The sequence below is a fragment of the Gallinula chloropus genome (assembly GCF_964237585.1).
Source record: "Gallinula chloropus genome assembly, chromosome: 2".
NCBI lineage: Eukaryota > Metazoa > Chordata > Aves > Gruiformes > Rallidae > Gallinula > Gallinula chloropus.
Window position 1 is genome coordinate 101,346,578 of NC_140086.1, and position 18,144 is coordinate 101,364,721.

General features: G+C 40.3%; 1 protein-coding gene across 1 annotated transcript in view; it reads right to left on the reverse strand.

Annotated features, from left to right (window-relative positions):
- The window catches only part of COL15A1 (collagen type XV alpha 1 chain), a gene marked incomplete at both ends in the record, with an annotated part of 180,159 nt that overhangs the window by 39,900 nt on the left and 122,115 nt on the right, over positions 1 to 18,144 (reverse strand). The window contains 8 exons of the mRNA XM_084260640.1: positions 1,800 to 1,859; positions 3,853 to 3,915; positions 5,459 to 5,494; positions 7,390 to 7,455; positions 11,894 to 11,977; positions 12,071 to 12,106; positions 12,972 to 13,034; positions 17,904 to 17,948. Coding sequence (XP_084116766.1) covers positions 1,800 to 1,859; positions 3,853 to 3,915; positions 5,459 to 5,494; positions 7,390 to 7,455; positions 11,894 to 11,977; positions 12,071 to 12,106; positions 12,972 to 13,034; positions 17,904 to 17,948 — 453 coding nt within the window. The remainder of the gene's footprint in view (positions 1 to 1,799; positions 1,860 to 3,852; positions 3,916 to 5,458; positions 5,495 to 7,389; positions 7,456 to 11,893; positions 11,978 to 12,070; positions 12,107 to 12,971; positions 13,035 to 17,903; positions 17,949 to 18,144) is intronic.

Sequence of the window (18,144 nt, forward strand, 5' to 3'; positions counted from 1 at the left end):
TGGCTATTTGATATGTTTTAAGTGTGTCGTTCTGGGTGACTAACGTATGGGTAATATTTTGTGTGCTTGTGAGCTGTGATCCTATGTTTTAGGGAAGCCACAGTGGTTGTAATAAGAGTATTTTGTGGATCTTTGTGATCGTAGGGAAGCTAATTGCCTACGGCGAGTGTAACCGTGGGGTTTGTGACTGTTGTAGATCATTTTATTGTGTGTTGGCAGCAGAGTATTTTGTGGATCTTTGTGATTGTAATATTTTGTGTGCTTGTGAGCTGTGATCCTATGTTTTAGGGAAGCCACAGTGGTTGTAGTAAGAGTATTTTGTGGATCTTTTGTGATTGTAATCAGTGTGGTCATACTTCCAAACTGCAATAGTGAATTCCCCATTGTATCCAACAATAACCTGCAAGTGACATACTGAATCTGCATTCTGGTTTTTTTTTTTAGAATAAATTACTATTAATTCTATTTTAAAAGCCTGTGGTTCAGTGTCTTTCCGTCACAGCAGGGCTACTCTCAAGGAGCTCTTCTCCCAGTCTGTATCTGTGTCTAGGATTCTTCCGGCCCAAGTGCAACACCTTACACTTGGCAGTGTTGAACCTCATTAGGTTCACCCAAGCCCACCTTCCAGCCTGTCAAGATCCCTCTGGATGGCTTCCTTTCCTTCTGGGGTATCGACCACACCACTCAGCTTGGTGTCATCTGCAAACTTGCTGAGGATGCACTCAATTCCATCATCCATGTCATTGATAAAGATGTTAAAGAGCACCAGTCCCAAGACAGACCCTTGGGGGACACCGCTTGTCACTGGTCTCCACCTGGACATAGACCCATTGACCACCACCCTTTGGCTACGGTCTGTTAACCAGTTTCTTATCCACTGGATGGTCCACCCATCAAATCCACATCTCTCCAATTTAGAGATAAGGATGTGGTGGGGCACTGTGTCAAAGGCCTTGCACAAGTCCAGGTAGATGACATCAGTTGCCTTCCCTTTATCTACCAATGCTGTCACTCCACCATAGAAGGTACCAGATTGGTGAGGCACGACCTTCCCTTGGTGAAGCCGTGCTGGCTGTCCCGGATGACCCGCTCACCCCTCATGTGCTCCAACATGTCATCCAGGAGGATCTGTTCCATGATCTTCCCAGGCACAGAGGTGAGGCTCACCAGTCTGTAGTTCCCTGGGTCTTACTTGCTCCCTTTCTTATAAATGGGAGTGACATGACCTTTTTTCCAGTCCCCAGGGACCTCTCCTGACAGCCACGACTTTTCAAATATGATGGAGAGCAGCTCGGCAACCACATCAGCAGCTCCTTCAGGACTCTGGGATGCATGTCATCCAGCCCCATAGACTTGTAGACATTCAGTCTCATGAGGCAGTCTCGGACTTGCTCTGCCCTTACAGTGGGGGGGGGGGGATTTACTCCTCCAGTTCCCACCTAGAGATCCAGGGATGCAGCGTTCTGGGACTTGAGACTTATGAGAATCCAGGCTGCCAGAGAAGACCGAGGCAAAGAACTCATTCAGTACCTCAGCCTTCTCCACAACAGTTGCAGCCAATTTTCCTTTCTCATTCACCAAAGGGGGTACACTCTCTTTGGCCTGTCTCTTCTGGCCAATGTACCTGTAAAATCCCTTCTTGTTGTTTTTAACATCCCTCACCAAGCTCAGTTCCATCTGCGCCTTGGCTTTCCTGATCCCGTCTCTGCAAGTCCGAACAGCATCCCTGTATCTACCAGAGGTGGCTGGTAGCAAGGCCACCAAACATTCTGGAGGAACACAACACAGGATTAGCTCACCTTCTCCCCTTTTAAAGATCCATCAGCAGCAACAATAGTTCCTGGTTCTCCCTTTTCACCCTGTAATTATCAAAGTAATTTTACAGTGTTTACAAAGCAGTTCTCAGTGGATCAGAAAAAATCAAAGCAGCATTACTACTGTTTGAATGACAGATTAGTCATGCTGTGATATCAAACATAAAATGACATCAATGTGAGTAGGGTAAAGATTAATTCTGTCAGAGAAAAGCACTGATCTTTCTTAAAACATAATAAAGCAGACTAAAAATATCATGGCCTAGTAAATTGCCCTGAGATAAAGAAGGACTTATATTTTTAAAAAAACAAAAACCTTTTAAAATTGCTATCAATACAGTAGCAATGTGAAACGTGTTCATAAGAGATCTCTACCAAAGACAGGGTGGCTAGTGACATATTCTTGTGTAACATCAGCTTAGACACTGGTCAGGAAATCCTTCTGGAAATATAAAAACTTGATAGAAAACAAAGCATCCTGATTTTACCCTCAGAAAAGCATGAATTTTTCCTTCTTTATGCCTGGTACAATGCAGCCTAATTATCTATAATGAAGAAGGCCAATTCCCAACATTCAAATTATGATTATATGTATTCCACTTCAAGGGGTGATTCCACTGAATAACGGCACCACAACCCTGCCAATGCCTGATTCTTACTCTTTCAGCTCTAACTTTCTTCCTCCTAGCTCAGGCAACTTGATACAGTAGTTTTTCCAAGATCCTAATGGAAGAGATCTGTCTTGAAACTAATAATTATATTGCTGATTAAAATGGCAGTCCAGGTTCCACTGAGCAGGAAGTGCAGTAATGCAGGTCCTCTTGCAGGTTCTTCAATCTTTGAAGTTGCTCTTATACTTTGGATACTTTGGAGTCTCCCTAAGGCTTGGCTTCACTGACTTACATTTTCTGTGAGATTTTAATGACCTGAAGTTGCAACAGAAGCATCTCATGATTCTTAAAGCAAATGCTCCTAGGTGTCTGTGCAGCTTGATTGCAGTTCCCAACGTCATCACTCCTGACTATACCTTGGTGTTCATGCTTCAAGAACAGTCTCAGAAACATCACTATGTCATTGGTGGCTACAAAATATAATGGCTTTAAAGTTCAGAGTTCCTTCCAGTGTGGACAGCAGAAGCCAAAAAATCCCAAACAAAACCCACCCCCACAAAACCCCTCTCATCCTAACTCAAATCAAACCCCACCCAACTGGTTTAAAGGCTGACCTTGAGTGTTTTATGCACTCTGTAAAAGAACAGGCACTGATATTTCTGACCTGAGATGTTTCTTTCTGAGAAATGTTCATCTAGAATCTCGTTTCAAACCCATAATGAACTATTTCCAAGCCTTCCTATTACTTGTGAGGAAGTGAGGTCAGTTACTTACAAAGAATAAGCAAAAAGTGGTTTTGTTTGGTTTTTTCTTTTTTTTTTTTTTTTTTTTTGTTATACCCAAGACTGTGGTAACTTAGATGTTCCTCTCCCCTCCTTCCTTCAGGTGTATGAGGAAGAAAAACAGAACAGCTGCAATTTGCACAGAGTAGCAGAGTCAGTCCTTAGTCACCTCTTAGCAGTGCCACAAAATAAACACCATTGTTCAGAAAGAAGAGAAAGGATCCTAAGGAGAGAGCTCCCCACGTCTTACACTTTCTTTGGGAATGGAAAACTGCAGTCTTGATTCTGTAGGCAAAGGAAACAGTGCCAAAGGAGGAGGAAAAGACTGCATTTTTAATTTTTCCTTTGCCTTTCGGTTAGGATCCCAGAGTATCAGCACAGGCCATCAAAATGCAAGAAGAGGTCACCTCACATTTAATGTTTATGCAAACTGCTGCTGCTAAGTGCACATCACACTGCAGAATTTCAACCCTGAGGCAGGAATGGTAGCTCTCATTATTATGGAGTTCATCACTCTTTCAAGTTCCACTTAGTAAATTTTTGAATGTGAATTTATTAATATTAATATTAGTTTCTAGTAAAATTAGAATCAGTAAGCTTTTAATGTCACTAAGTATGGACTTCTCCCTTTGCCTCTTCTCTTACCTGTTGTCCTTTGGGTCCCTGTAATCCAGGCAAACCAGTATCACCCTTTGGTCCCCGAGGACCCTAAGCAAAAACAAACACATAAATGCATGGTGAGATCTGCTATGAATAATGAGGTGGGCCAGTTTACTGAGTGTAATTTCAAATAACTGGAAATCTTGAGCTGGGATCACTCTGGTTGCAATCTAAAAACTCTGACAAGACTGAAACAAAATATTCCCTATACCAAATACTATATGGGGAGAATCTGTTAAAAAGAACAAAACAAAAAACCCTGATGCTTATTGCAGTGTAGATGATTCACACACTCACAAAGAGAAATATGCAAACGTTAATAAGAGTGGAAATTCAGTCTAAAATTCTCTATTTCCTCCTGACTCTAGTCTCTCTCCTTCCATGAACATTCAGCCAGACTGATTTTCAACACTTTTTTTAAAAATCTGAAATAGAGAGTACATATTAGAAAATGAGATAATTTCTGTATCTGTTCTGTGGTGAAAACATTCCACTCAGATCACATCTTGTTTTACAGTCTTCCATTATGAGTGCATTCAGAAACATTTTTTTACCCACCAAGGACTAAACTCAAGTCTACACAACTTCTACATTAGTGAAGAGATAAAGAAAAGATCTGAGATAAGAACAAGAATGTCTGTATAAATTCTGTAAATGGCAGAAACTAAGAATTAATTTTATATCTATCTATCTATCTATCTATCTATCTATCTATCTATCTATCTATCTATCTATCTATCTATCTTTCTAAATGTTATCAGGTCTTTTTTTCAAATGTAAAGGATTTTTTAAGGAGTTTTTCCCCCTTACTTTGGCTTCCTACCCAGGACTTAGTTAACAATCTTCTGTAGAATTTTGGGCAATTGGCCAGCACTTTGTTATTTCTCAGCTTTCCCAGTTTTCTCCTTCGTTATTCTCTGGCAATAGACAAAGGATCCTGAGACCATATGCATGCATCTGAACTTTAAAGTAATCATAACAAGGGAAAATAATTCTATCTCATTATATAGAATATAAATATAATAGTATCAGAAATATGACATAAACTCACAAGCTAGTTAATGTTTATATCATGTGGCAGTCTGAGCACAACAGGTAGGTAGCATAGTATAAAGCACCTCTTGATATTATGGCTTCCATGGTGGCATTGGTATGTTGTTATAAAAATAATAAATATTTCCTAAAGGATAAAATATATAAAATTGTGGACCTTTACTGTACTCTGTAGTGGTAAAATCAAAGCCTAAAGAATAGTAAAAGTATGTATATGTAGGAAGATAACTTTTACAAGCCCATTTATTCCATTTATTTCTCATAAATGACCTTTACCTTAATAACTTTTCATCAGAGTCAATTACTTTTAAACTAGAAAACTGATTCTGAGAGAAGTAGAAATATGAGATGTGCATATCATGGTATATTTAATTGCTGGCAGAATTAATTTCCACCATAGCTGTTGAATCTGTAAAGACCCACGGTCTCACATATAAAAATTATTTGGACTTCATGCAAATTCTGTACAATGTAATTTTTAAAAATATTAGACTATGTTGAAAAAGACTTACTTAAATCCAGAAAACATAATACTTACAGGAAATCCTGGTAGACCTGGCTTGCCATCTGGCCCCTGTGAAATGCAAAAAACCCCACCCCATTACAAACACATTCTGCAGACTTCCAAAACAGAGTATGCATTCTCCACGTATTGCAAAACTTGTGAATAATAACTGATCTGAAAATGGATTAAGAACTTCATTCAGCCAGTGGTAAAGTGGTAAAGCCACTCCACAATGCCCAATGTTTTTAACTTTCTCTGGGACATTAGCATTTGCTTTCCAAAACTGAAGGGAGAGCAATCCAGGAAAGTCTGAAGAAGTGGTATTTTCCACATGCAAAAAGCATACAACCATAATTCAGGCTCCTTTGAATCTTTTCCAGATTTCAGCACAGAGATCCCAGTAGCCCTCCCACCCGTGCCATTTTGCTCCTGCTTGCCTGTGGATAGAAAACAGTGTGTAACAGGCTCTGAATAGAAACATGGATCTGTATTTGTACTGTGCAGATTTAAGACTGCCCCACTGTGCTATCTGCAGAGACACACCTGAGTTCTACTTCAGATCACCTGGATGTGTATTAATCAAGCCACTGTGAGACTGCACCTCTTTCCTCGCAAAGGTGAGCTCAGAGATGAAGGTTCAAAGACCTTTCCAATTGAAACAGACAAAGGTTAAAAGCTGTTGCAGACCAATACTTTTCTCTTGGGTTCATGAGCCTGCTTGTATGGGTTATTTTGAGAACCTGTCATCTAAGGCTTAAATGGCAACTACCTGCAGTAACAGAGCTCACGGAAGAGGGCTCAACCTATCCTGGCACCCTATTATGTCTAGGGATTAGGGGAATCAGGTCTTTAGGAAACACAACAAAATCCTCTTCCATGAAAGCTGTTATACCATAAGCACAGCTGGATGCAGCCACAATATGATGTCATCCAACCATGAGACAAGTGAAAAAGGAGCATGCTAGGTTAACAGTTAAAACTGTTACTGAAGCTAATGTCCCTTTTCCTAGTTCACTGACATGTTTAGTAAATATTTGTTCTGGGACAGTTATATAAATAAGATAAATGTTTGGTTTTTTCAAACAGGGCTTCATTAAAAGACGTGTGATCAGCAGATTGAGAGAGGTGATTTTGCCCCTATAGTCTGTTCTGGTGAGACCTCATCTGGAATACTGTATCCAGTTTTGGAGCTCTCAGCACAAGAAGGACATGGACCTGTTTGAGCGGGTCCAGAGGAGAGCCACACATATGATCAGGGGCTAGAGCACCTTTCCTATGAAGACAGGCTGAGAGAGTTGGGCTTAAGCCTGGAGATGAGAAGGCTCTGGGAGGACCCTGTAACAGCCTTCCAATACCTGAAGGGGCCCTACAGGAAAGCTGGAGAAGGAATGTTTGTAAGGGCACATAGCAGTAGGACTATGGGTAATGGTTTTAAACTAAAAAAAGGGGAAATTTAAGTTGGACATTAGGAAAAAGTTCTTCAATATGAGGGTGGTTGATCACTGGACCAGGTTGTTCAGAGAGGTAGTGGAGTCCCCATCCCTGGAGGTATTCAAGGTCAAGGCTCTGAGCAACCTGCTCTAGTAGAGATGTCCCTGTTTACTGCAGAGGGGTTGGACTAGATGACCTTGAAAGGTCCCTTCTAACCCAATGCATTCTATGATTTTATGAACAGAAAAAATGGAAGAAATGCTATGTGAGTCTTGGTCCCTACTTTTTTGCATCAGTCCCACTTTCTGTTCTAAGCATATAGTTCAGAATCAGAGCTAAGCCAATTCCTTTCTTTCATACAAGTGTGTAAAAGCAATCCATTCACACAATTCAGTTCTGCCCTAAAATACTTCCATGTGGCTTACAGCTCAAGTTAACAGGAACAAGATTCTAAAGCTCTAACTGACACTTAAAAGGAGACACTAAAGATAGAGCAAAAGATCTTAAGATTTATTAAAGCAGCATATACTCACGGGAGGCCCAAGCAGTCCTTTAATTGTAGTGAAGTTAAAAATTCCATCTGTGTCATTGAGTAGCTGCTAAAATGGGGTAAAGAACAGGTTATTTAAAATACCAAACATTATCTAGGACATACATACAATTTTAGAAATGTAACACTGTTAAAGCAGGGGGAAATCCACAAATAAGGCCACAGAAAAGGCTCTCTGCCACTAATTTTTATTATACATCTGGAATAACAAAAACACAGCATTTGTTTTACACTTCTTATGTAAGGATATCAGAAGGGTTTAAAACTTTAATTAACTGACTCTAATTTTTAATTTGAAAACTGTGACACCAAATGCTGCAGCCTGAAGTAATTTCTCTTCAGTAAGGTAAAGACCAAAATTAAAGTTTCATACTCCAGTATGCCAAGATGGCATTCTAAGATGGTGAATCTGTCTGACCATACTGATCCTGTTGTAGAGTTGAGGTTATATTCTGGACATGTCTGCATTTAGTATGTAAATACTTGCTCCCCATAAACATTGTAGGTGAAAATTGAGAGAGATCTTTACTCAATTTTTGTCATTTGTTTAATTTCTTGCACTCCAACAGTCGTGTGACAATTTAGCCTTGTTTTGGATTCAGATATATATACTGACTGTCCTTAAGGTCTTGAACTAGTCCACGTGTTGAGCAAGCAAGCCATGCCATCCATTTCAATACAAGGTTCTATTTGCAGCTGTGTATTACCAATCAGTGTAATGAAAGTCTTTCTAAATTTTACAAGGCTAGGGAAGGGCATGACTTCGTGTTCCAGGAATTCACTTACCACATGAATAAGCATGTTGTCACTGAGGCAGTGCAGATCAGTGCTAACAGATCACAGACTTTTGCAACAGTTTGTTACAAATACAGCACACAGGAACTATGCTTGAAGCTACCCCTGCTTTGAATGGGAGGTTTGGCCACATGGCCTCCAGAAGTCACTTCCAATTGTCTTACGAGTCTCTAAATACTAGTTTTCTAATGTGAGATGTGAAGGACTTTAATAAAGACAGGCTTGCTTGGTAAACATCACATATCCTACCCTACCCTGTCCTATCCTTTGAGATTGTGTTGACATTGTGACTCATGATCAAGCCTGTTACTTTTACTGTGTGCTGCTATCTGCTCCCTGCCTTCATGTTCTACAAAATACATTGTAGAATTGTCAAGTAAGATGGCAGTTCAAGTCCTGCAGGCAGCACTCCATCTCCCAGCCTGCATGAGCTCTCTGCTGCATTCCTCCAGAGGTAGCACTTTGCCATTAGTCCCACTCTACTCACAGCTCTATATTGCCCAGAAAGGGAACAGGACATGGGCAATTACTTTCATGGCAGTAACAATAAAAGAGAACTCCTGCTGCTGCCATTGTTCTGCTTTATCTACAGCCGGTGGCAGAAATCCAGGGGCCCTGGGTTTGCACTGTCTTTTCCCTGTGAAATTACTCAATGTTCACTCCTTTTGGGCTCAATCCAAACTGTACTGAAGTCAATGGAAAGAGTCTCAAGGCTTTGCTAAGGTTGGCATCGGGCACTTTGTATATTTCCTAAATAGAGTTTAGCTCCAATTGGAAATTGAGTTTGGAAGTCAGATACCGGTGAGTCCTGGCCCTGAGCCACAGCTGTCCACAACAGATCTTAATATTTCAGCAATACTGAAACTGCACCAGCTCTTTAATTCATTTTATTTTGCTCAAGCAGCAGAAAGTCTGTTTAGTTATAGCCACATAGCCCTTCATTAGAAAGCTTCCTTCCAACTCTGATAGATTCATCCACTGGACTTCCTCAGCTGAAGAAGTTACCTTTGACTACACAGTGGTTAAATGACTCAACTAATCCCAGATCCTGATCTGGGCAGTGATCTGTCTTACTGCCCTGTGGTTCACTTAGATCATTTAATTGATCTCTGCTGCCCCACGGCATCCAGCCAATATCCACATTACAACATCTGGTACCGGTTTTTGTTTTAGTCCTGTAATTCCAACTGCAACTGATAGTTCTACTTGCAGGAGTTCTTTCTATATCTGAAGCTAACTATAGAAGATGAGAGACTGAATCAACAAAATTACCCTGGTCTTGGCTGGGATAGAGTTAATTTTCTTCCTAGCAGCTGCTATAGTGCTGTGTTTTGGATTTAGGATGAGAGTATCGTTGATAACACACTGATTTACTTGTTGCCAAGCAGTCAAGCACTTTTCAGCTTCTCACACCTGCCTGCCAGCAAGAAGCCAGGAGACACTTAAGAAGCTGGGAGAGGACACAGCCAGGACTGCTGACACAAACTGTACAAAAGGGTACTCCATACCATATGAAATTATGCTCTGTATATAACTGTTGTCTGGGAGGCAGTGCAGCACAGGAATTAGCTGAACGTCAGCTTTGGGTGGTGAGCAATTGTGCTGGGCATTACTTGTTTTGTATTATTATTATTATTATTAATAATAATAATAATAATAATTCATCGTTATATTAATTTTCTATGCTATTAAACTATCTCAATCCATGAGTTTTACTTTTTTTTTCAATTCTCTACCCCATCCCACTGTGTGTGGGAGAGTGAGCAGACAGCTGTGCAGTTGTTTTAGCTGCCTGATGAGTTAAACCACGACAAAAATAATTTAATCTTCTATATCAGCAAATGTATAGTAAGCAAAGATCCCGTTCTTATTAAACATTTGTAAGGCAGGGAGAACTCAGTCATACACAGCGAGATATACTTACACACACACATGTTTAACTGTATAAAAATCTAGCATACTAAGTCATCAGAGAAATCAGCTGATGAACAATATGGAGAATTTGAAGCATGTAAGTCCAAATATGACTGCTACAAATATACATAAAGTCACATATATTATGCACCTCATTTGTAAAAGAGCTTATTTCTTACAATCTGAGATATTAAGATAAGGAAATATGTTTATGGGCTTGCAATGCACCCAATGCAATCCTGCTTCTACCAGGCTCTATACATTTCTGTAATACACAGTGAAGGTTCATACAGAAGTTCTAGAGAATTCAGAGGAGACATGTTAGGCTTCTTCAGACATAGCTGAACAGTAGACGGATATGCAGACTTTGACTATCACAACGCATAGGGGGCCATGCAGCCTTGAGCAAACTAGTGTTGTTAGTTTGCTATGTCAGCTTCAATAATGTTTTTACATTTCTTATACGTGCTGTCCTCCCTCTGAGGCTCTCAGTGTTTTTAAGTATTAATGATCTTAGGAACAACACATGCAGAGCTCTTTAGTCACTGACAAGAGTTAAGGCCCAACAGGGCAGTGAGAAAGGCCATGAATTTGACATCAGCATTTCTGTCAAAGCTTTTGAGGAATTTCCACAAAACTCCAACAGAAACATGATCAAGTGTAGATTTCATGACAGTCCCACTTTGAGCTGGACTCTGAACTAGATTATCTTTGGACACCCCTTCAAACCAACATTTTCATGAATCTATAATTCTGCTTATCCAAGATCTTAGGATCCTAAGACTCTGGGCAGATGCCCAGTAAATTAAATTAACACACCCCACCCCCCCACCCTCCACCCCCACCCCCCCCCCCCAAAACAAAACAAAAAGCAACTCTTTTGGGACTATGTGATGCCAATTTATGCTCTGTTTGCTATCAGTAGCTGAAGCCTAAGTGAAAGCCTAGTTGATTCAGCCAACACAAACTGTTACGTGTAGCCTCATGATAATACTGTTGCCACGCTCCCCCTAACACAAATTTATCAGTGGGGCATTTTCCCTTCTTGCAATCACATATCACTTCTTGCTGCTGTTATATATATTCTTCAGTCTTTCTGGTTTAGGGACCTTCAGCTGTCAGAGGTGAAAAATTTCCTGCAACCACTCACAGTTTCTACAGGTCTTAATGTCACACCAAGCCAATTACAAGGATTTCTGTTGTCAGTTTGAAATGGGATTCATCCTAATCTCTAGCCTTCATTACTGCTAACTAGCATTGCTTTTGCAAAGGCTGACTGAAAATATACATGCAGCTAAAGGACACTGGACAGTTTTCATGAGCTTCTAGCGTTTTACCCTTTGATACTTTGGGCTGTTGCTTGCACAACAGAGTCAGTGCGCTGGCTTCTGCAGTAGACACACGGCAGAAAAAACATTTCTCTCTCCCACATACGGCTGTGCCTCGGGTGCCTTGCTTTGTTAAAGAGTCCCAGTTTTGTATTTCTCTGTTTATTTCTATTTGAAGTTCCTATCTCCTACAGAATCACCTGGAGAGGCCGTGGAAGTTCTCACTGTGACACCATAATACTTTCATGTAAGCTCTTCATCCATTTTCCTTCCTATTTCATCTTTTCAAAACAAATACATTTGATATAGAGACATGTAGAGATTTTTTTTTTTTTTGTTCTGAGTAGTAGACTTATGGCCCAAACATCAACAGAAGTATTACCAGTTTGCTGTGCTCCCTTCTCTGTAAGATGAGTTACAGAGACTTTGATCCTTGACAAATACGCTTACCTCAGGTATTGCTATGATTGGTCCTGGTGGTCCTGGTGGTCCAGGTGGTCCCATAATACTGTTCCCATCCTGTCCTGGTTCACCCTATTTCAGAAGCATCACATATGGAAAACCCATTTATTAAGTACTACAATTCAGATAGGTTTCTTAGAAAGAATGAAATCCACACAGTATCACCTGAGGTCCTGGATCACCCTTCTCCCCTTTTGGACCCTGTATGTGATTTTTGGAAAGAAAAAAAAAAGGCATAAGTGATTTGAAAAGAAAGATTGTGAATATGAGTTTTCTCAAAGCACAAAAATAAAATGCAGGTACAGAATGATCAGTCCCCTGCTCTCTCTAACTGAAGATGGGTCCAGCTAGTTTCAACTTGCACCTTCTGAGGATTTGATGTTTAAAAATAGTTCCCAGTATGTTTGGCAGAGTTCACAGATGACCAGAAGCAAATGGGCACACAACATTTCATTGGTTGGAGAATAATTCATGAAGGCTCTCTTTCACTGCCCTGAAATCAGCCATGCCTGGCTGCTCCTTCCCTTTACAGTATTAACCAGTGGGATTGCCCAGTGGGCCCAGCAAGGGAACAGAGGTGAGCTGAACAGTCATTTTCCAAGCAGGTTATTTCTAAGCTTGATACAACTCACTGTGCTGGGGACACAGGCAGCTTCTCTGGCGTGAGTGAGAGGAAGGTGGCTGGGGATGAGCTGTGGGACTTCCCACAGAGCTCTGTAATCCTCACAGCTCTTAAGCATGAGAAACACATTAAAATCACCTATTAGTTTCCCTCTAATTAAAAGCAGTGCTTACTTCTGAATAATTAAAATAAAAGGAGCATTGAAGAATTGGAGCTAGCCTCTGAGGATGTCTGCATCACTTCTGACTGACGAGGGAGGCAAGGGATGCTGCTCCTCTGTTTGGTGTCTGAGGTAACTGCTCCATATTATTAAGTAAAATAAGCTCAGGTGCAGCTCTCCACATGCGACTAGCAAGTACTGTTAGGGATCCTGCTGATCATTAAGACATAGGTTTGGGAGCCTGTGTGTGTTAGGTGATCACAGATTATAATAAACCTACTCACCACATCTCCAGGATGTCCAGCAATGCCAGGAAAGCCTGGTTTTCCATCTGTACCTGGCATTCCCTGCCACAACAAATATACTGTTATTCTCTCTAAATGGTAAATTATATATAAGATATATTATATATATCTATATAAAAGGTAACTGAAAGAGTTGTCAGGGCCTGGAACAGGCTGCCCAGGGACGTGGTTGAGACACCGACCCTGGATCTGTTTAAAAGATGGGTAGATGAGGTACTTAGGGATATGGTTTAGCATAGGATGGGAATGGTTGGACTTGATGATGTTAAAGGTGATTCTGTGATTCTGTATTGTTTCATACAAGCAGGATGCTACCACTCTTTGGAGGGACACAGAATGGTTCTGAATGATCTAGTGGGCAGGTCTGTGGAGGGGGTCCATGGAGTCAGCATCACCTTCATTAGTAATCTGCTCTCTCCACTCCTCCTGCTGTTTCCCCTCTCCAGAGAAGTTTGGGGGTTTTTTAATGCAGCTTGTAATAATTCTTCTCAGGAGTACACACTCAGTTTATTAAGATAAAGTGATTCCTGAAGCACTCTAATTTTCATTTTATAGACAAGTGCAGGATAAAAGGTGTGTCCGAATGCTAATAGGATTTATGTACCTAACCAACTACAGGGATTCAGGTACCTACATGACTAGTAAAATGGTACTTGGGACTTTGGCAGAGGAAATAGACTTGGACCAACAGCATTTCTGCAACAGAATGCTGTCCTTTCAGGCATGTTGGTACCTGCAGATCAGTTTCCTATTATTACAATAGCCAAAGAATTTCACCGATTGATTTTCCTAATGGAATTTAATTTGGAAGAAAAGATGCAGAACGTGTAAGATCTTTTACTGTAAATAATATATCCAGAGACATCCTTATTTCTAACTCCTTCCATATTTTAAGAATGGAAGTCATTGCTCAAATATTTTTTAATCTGGGGATTGAAGACACAGATTGATTATTTTTAAATAGCACTGTAGTCACGCTACTTAAGATATATGCATGTGTTTGAAATGTGTTTATCACATCAATAATAATAATTACTGGAATGGGGACCACACGGAACAAAGCACTTGTATATATAATAAATAAGAAAATAATATACAATCTCAAATAGATTAAAAAGAAGAGTTAAACAACTGTCCTATGCATCAATGCATCAGCCTTAATTATCATGCTGACAAATATCTCTGTGAAATAGCAACACTCAGAACATGTACAGCAGATGGAATTTATGGCAAGCAGAATCCTGCTACATTGTTGTGTTGTTTGGTTTTTTTAAAATAAACAAGCAGACGCTGCTAGAAGACTGTGATAATATTTTCGTAAATATTCAGCAAGCAGAAGGGTTGATTCATAATAGCTTTTATTTTGTTTCCCAGAGAAACTCTGGATTTTTAGTGCAGTTCAAAATGCAAGAGAAGATTTTTAAATTTTATTTTATTTTATTTGTTATTGATTTTGTTTTATTCTATTCCCCAGCAGCGCCCTTGGCTGGGCCCTGCCTCTAGAGGCACGCAGGCCAGCTGGGGACTGGCAAAAAGCTATACCAACAGTAGCTTTGGGGTGGGTGGACTCCAAGAGGAGTCCAAACCAGAATAGACAGGAATAATGATAGGGAAGACAGAGGAAAGAATGGAGTACAGCTCCATTAATTTCAGTGCTGAAACTGTGTAAAGCGGTGAAACTGGCAGGTTTCCAAGGGTTTCTTGTCTAGAAGTGGCACAGAGCAGCAGGTCTAGGTTGTGCACTGGAGCATGGGGTGAATTAGACAGCTAAGACGAATTACAGCTTTGGAGGGACAGGTTGCACATTAAGGAAACTGTCTCTATGAAGAGGATAGCGAAGCACCAGAACAAGATTCCCAAGGAGTTTTTGGAACGTCCCTGGAGGCATTTACGTCTCAGTGATAAAAATCCATTGCTGATGTGATTTAGGGTAATATCACTTGGAGTGTGATATTGAACTAGATGATATCTGGAAGCCCTTCCATTTCTATAATCTTGTACATCCTGAGTGGTCAGGTGTAGGTGCAGGATGATGGGTAGGTTCTAACATAGAAATAGGCAACAATGGCCTCTGTGCTGAACACTGGATCGGGGTCATGCATGGCTCCTGAGGCCTCTGCAACACATGGCATGAATCTACTACTTTACCACAGACACATCTCATGGGGGGAGTGCTCTGGTGTGGAGTGCTAGCTACACACCGTGATATTAAAGACTAGGGGGGCATGTGGAACTTAATTTTTTATATAAGGTTTGCTGATGTTCATTTTTGTTCTGGTGAAAAGGCAAATGGCCTCCTAAAACACCATGGAGTCATTCACCTGAGGATTTAAAATGCAGTTTTAAACATATTTTAAAGAGAAGCCTTAAGCAACAGGTTACTGTGGATGCTGATAATCACAATTCAATTGAGGAAGTTTTCCGGAGAAGCCTCCCTAGGCTTTAATATGCTGTCAGAGCAAGAAATGTTCATTATCTTAAGAGAAGAAAGGAAACTAAGAGGAAGAAATAACTGAGGCGTTAGATCAAGTTAAATGAATTTCCCACCTTTGAGCCTGGTGGACCAATGTTGCCTCTTTCTCCCTGAAATGGAGACACAGTAGGGCTCAAATATCCAAGTCAGCAGTAATTACAAGGATTTCAAACATGTACGTTCAGTTGCAACCAAAGGGACTGAATGCAGCAAAATGATTAGTAAATGGAGGACATACTTTTGGGAAGGTTGTGCTCAGTATACATTTCTGAGTGGTTCTGGGAGGTTTAACCTCTTAGCTGACACTCACATCTTAGTGCTTCTGGTCACCCACATTATTTTTGCTGAGCATCTGCCAGCACATGGCAATATTCCCCAGTTCTACCAATACCACAATGACCTTGTGTCTCCAAACAAATGACCCATCTTTCTTACACGCATTACAGCCCGCCTTCTCCACACTACTGCTTTCTACAGGAAAAGTGTACCCAGCCACTCTCATACCACAAGTAATGTCACTGTTCCACCTTTGGGGCTGATTCTGCAGTACTCTAGCTCTGAGCAGACATGATTCCTTGATTTCATTACAGAGAACATGCCATTTAGTTTATTACATTTGAGATAGAGAATACAATCAGGAATAAATCAGCATAGAACTACAGCTGTTGCCTCAAATGTTGTGTTTATGCTTGCTGTCTTTTAGGAGGGCTTATATTCATGAATGCATGGAGACTAGACCGGGTTTTAATGAACACAGTTTTTCATAATAATTAAGTGAAAGCAGAATTCGGATTTATACTTACTTGCTATGAAAGAAACAAAGCTTTAATCACAGCAGTCCTTCTCTGACAGTTCTACTAGTCTGGGGTATTTGAAGGATGAAGGATGTATGAAACATAACTGTACCTTAAACTCCTCATGATGCATTAGGTCTTGGTTTTTGGAAGTGGGTGGTTGTTTTATTTTGCCTCTGTTGCCTAGTGAAGCCATTTATAACCACGAACAGTGGGTGTAAAATTAATCCCCGTGAGAATGATAGTGTACCACTTCATATTAATGTTGCTGTACTGTTTCCAATTTTGTCAGGCACTAGTAAGTTTCTTTCTGTGTCTCCATGATCTTGAGGATTAATGACTCAAGATTAAACAACTAAAATCTTAGTGTAGGTGGTGAAGTCTCTTGGCCAAGGTTTATGACTACCTCTTCAGACCCAGTCCAGTTCCTAAATCCTAGGAATCATGCTATCTCCATTTCTGAAATCTTTGTGAAGCAGTATTTGCACAATGTTTCAGAAACAAAATTTCTAGTTAAGAGCAGAGCATAGGTTTTTAACAAAAACTATTTTAAGCATGGAGACTTGGCACCTAATCATGCCCACAGAGCAGCATCATGTGAGAGCATGTCTATTCTAACCAGTCCTTCACAGTATCAATCACTAGCACATGCAAATACTTTTTCACTCATAAATAATGTCCTCCAGCATTAACAGGAATCCCAATGGATGGACTTCTTCCAGCCATATAAGCAGAGATCTATAAATCCTAGACATAGAGGACTGGCCAGATCTTTGCTTGCTGTTGTTCTATGAAACAGATGCATGCAGTTACTGCTGGCAATGTGCTTTCTGGGTAGCCAGCGACCTGTGCTGCTCATGTTCAGGTGTAAACTTTAGGAAGAGAAGATGGGCCCCCATGTGTTGTTTTCCATTTCCTACTCCCTCAATGTTGCCGCCATTTCCCAGTGCAATGAAGACTTGGAGTTTCTCTAACTCCACATCTGAGGTGCTGAGAAGGTGTTGTTGCGCTTAACTATTTACCTGAGTGGTACTGAAGCTTTACTTAGGAATAGAAAAAGCCTCTTCCTATCTATGGCCCCATTCTGGAAATCTGCTCTTTTTCCTATGGTTTTTAATCTCTGGTTCTTTCCTCACGAGTTACTTGACTGATAGAAACATCAAAGTGGGAAAATTCGGTCACTGCTGAGTTCAAATAAAAATCAAGGCAAAGTAGGCATGACAACTCCTTCCTCCAGCACCTTTCAGAATGTTTTCATATCACTTCCCGGATTCATGCCAGAAGGTCTCCTCCTGCAGGTTTCTCTTTCAGCAACACACATGTAACCTCTTGAAAATCAGAATGATGTATAAATGAGCAAAGAGAAACTGCCAAAACTGCCACATTATACCAAGTGCCTTGGAAAGTAGTTGTCCAGCTGGTATTTATTCACTGTTCTGGTATGGCTGTGGAATAATTCTATTAATACACATTCTGGATGGATACCCAGTGTAAATCAGAATAAAATTTGTCCCATAATTAGTCTGTATATGAATGTTAAACAAAAGCTGTTTTGTTAAGGCAAATTCTGGGAATACAGAAATACAAAATATATGCCAAAGGAAAATATGTTGGCTCTCAAGTGCTCCTTTTTAAATAGGGTACCTTTGGTCCTAATGGTCCATTCTGTCCATGTCTTCCTGAAGAACCCTATAAAAAATTCAGAGTTTACTGGTAAATTCATGTTGCATTTTGTAGTAAATTTTCTCAGCAAGAAGCCTAATTCATAACCACAGCTTTTACAAAACAATGTTGGGGACCAGTAGTGTTAACAGAGGAATAACATAAATATTGTTTAGATTTGTTATTCTAATAAATACTGCCTTGCTCTATATTATCATGGAAA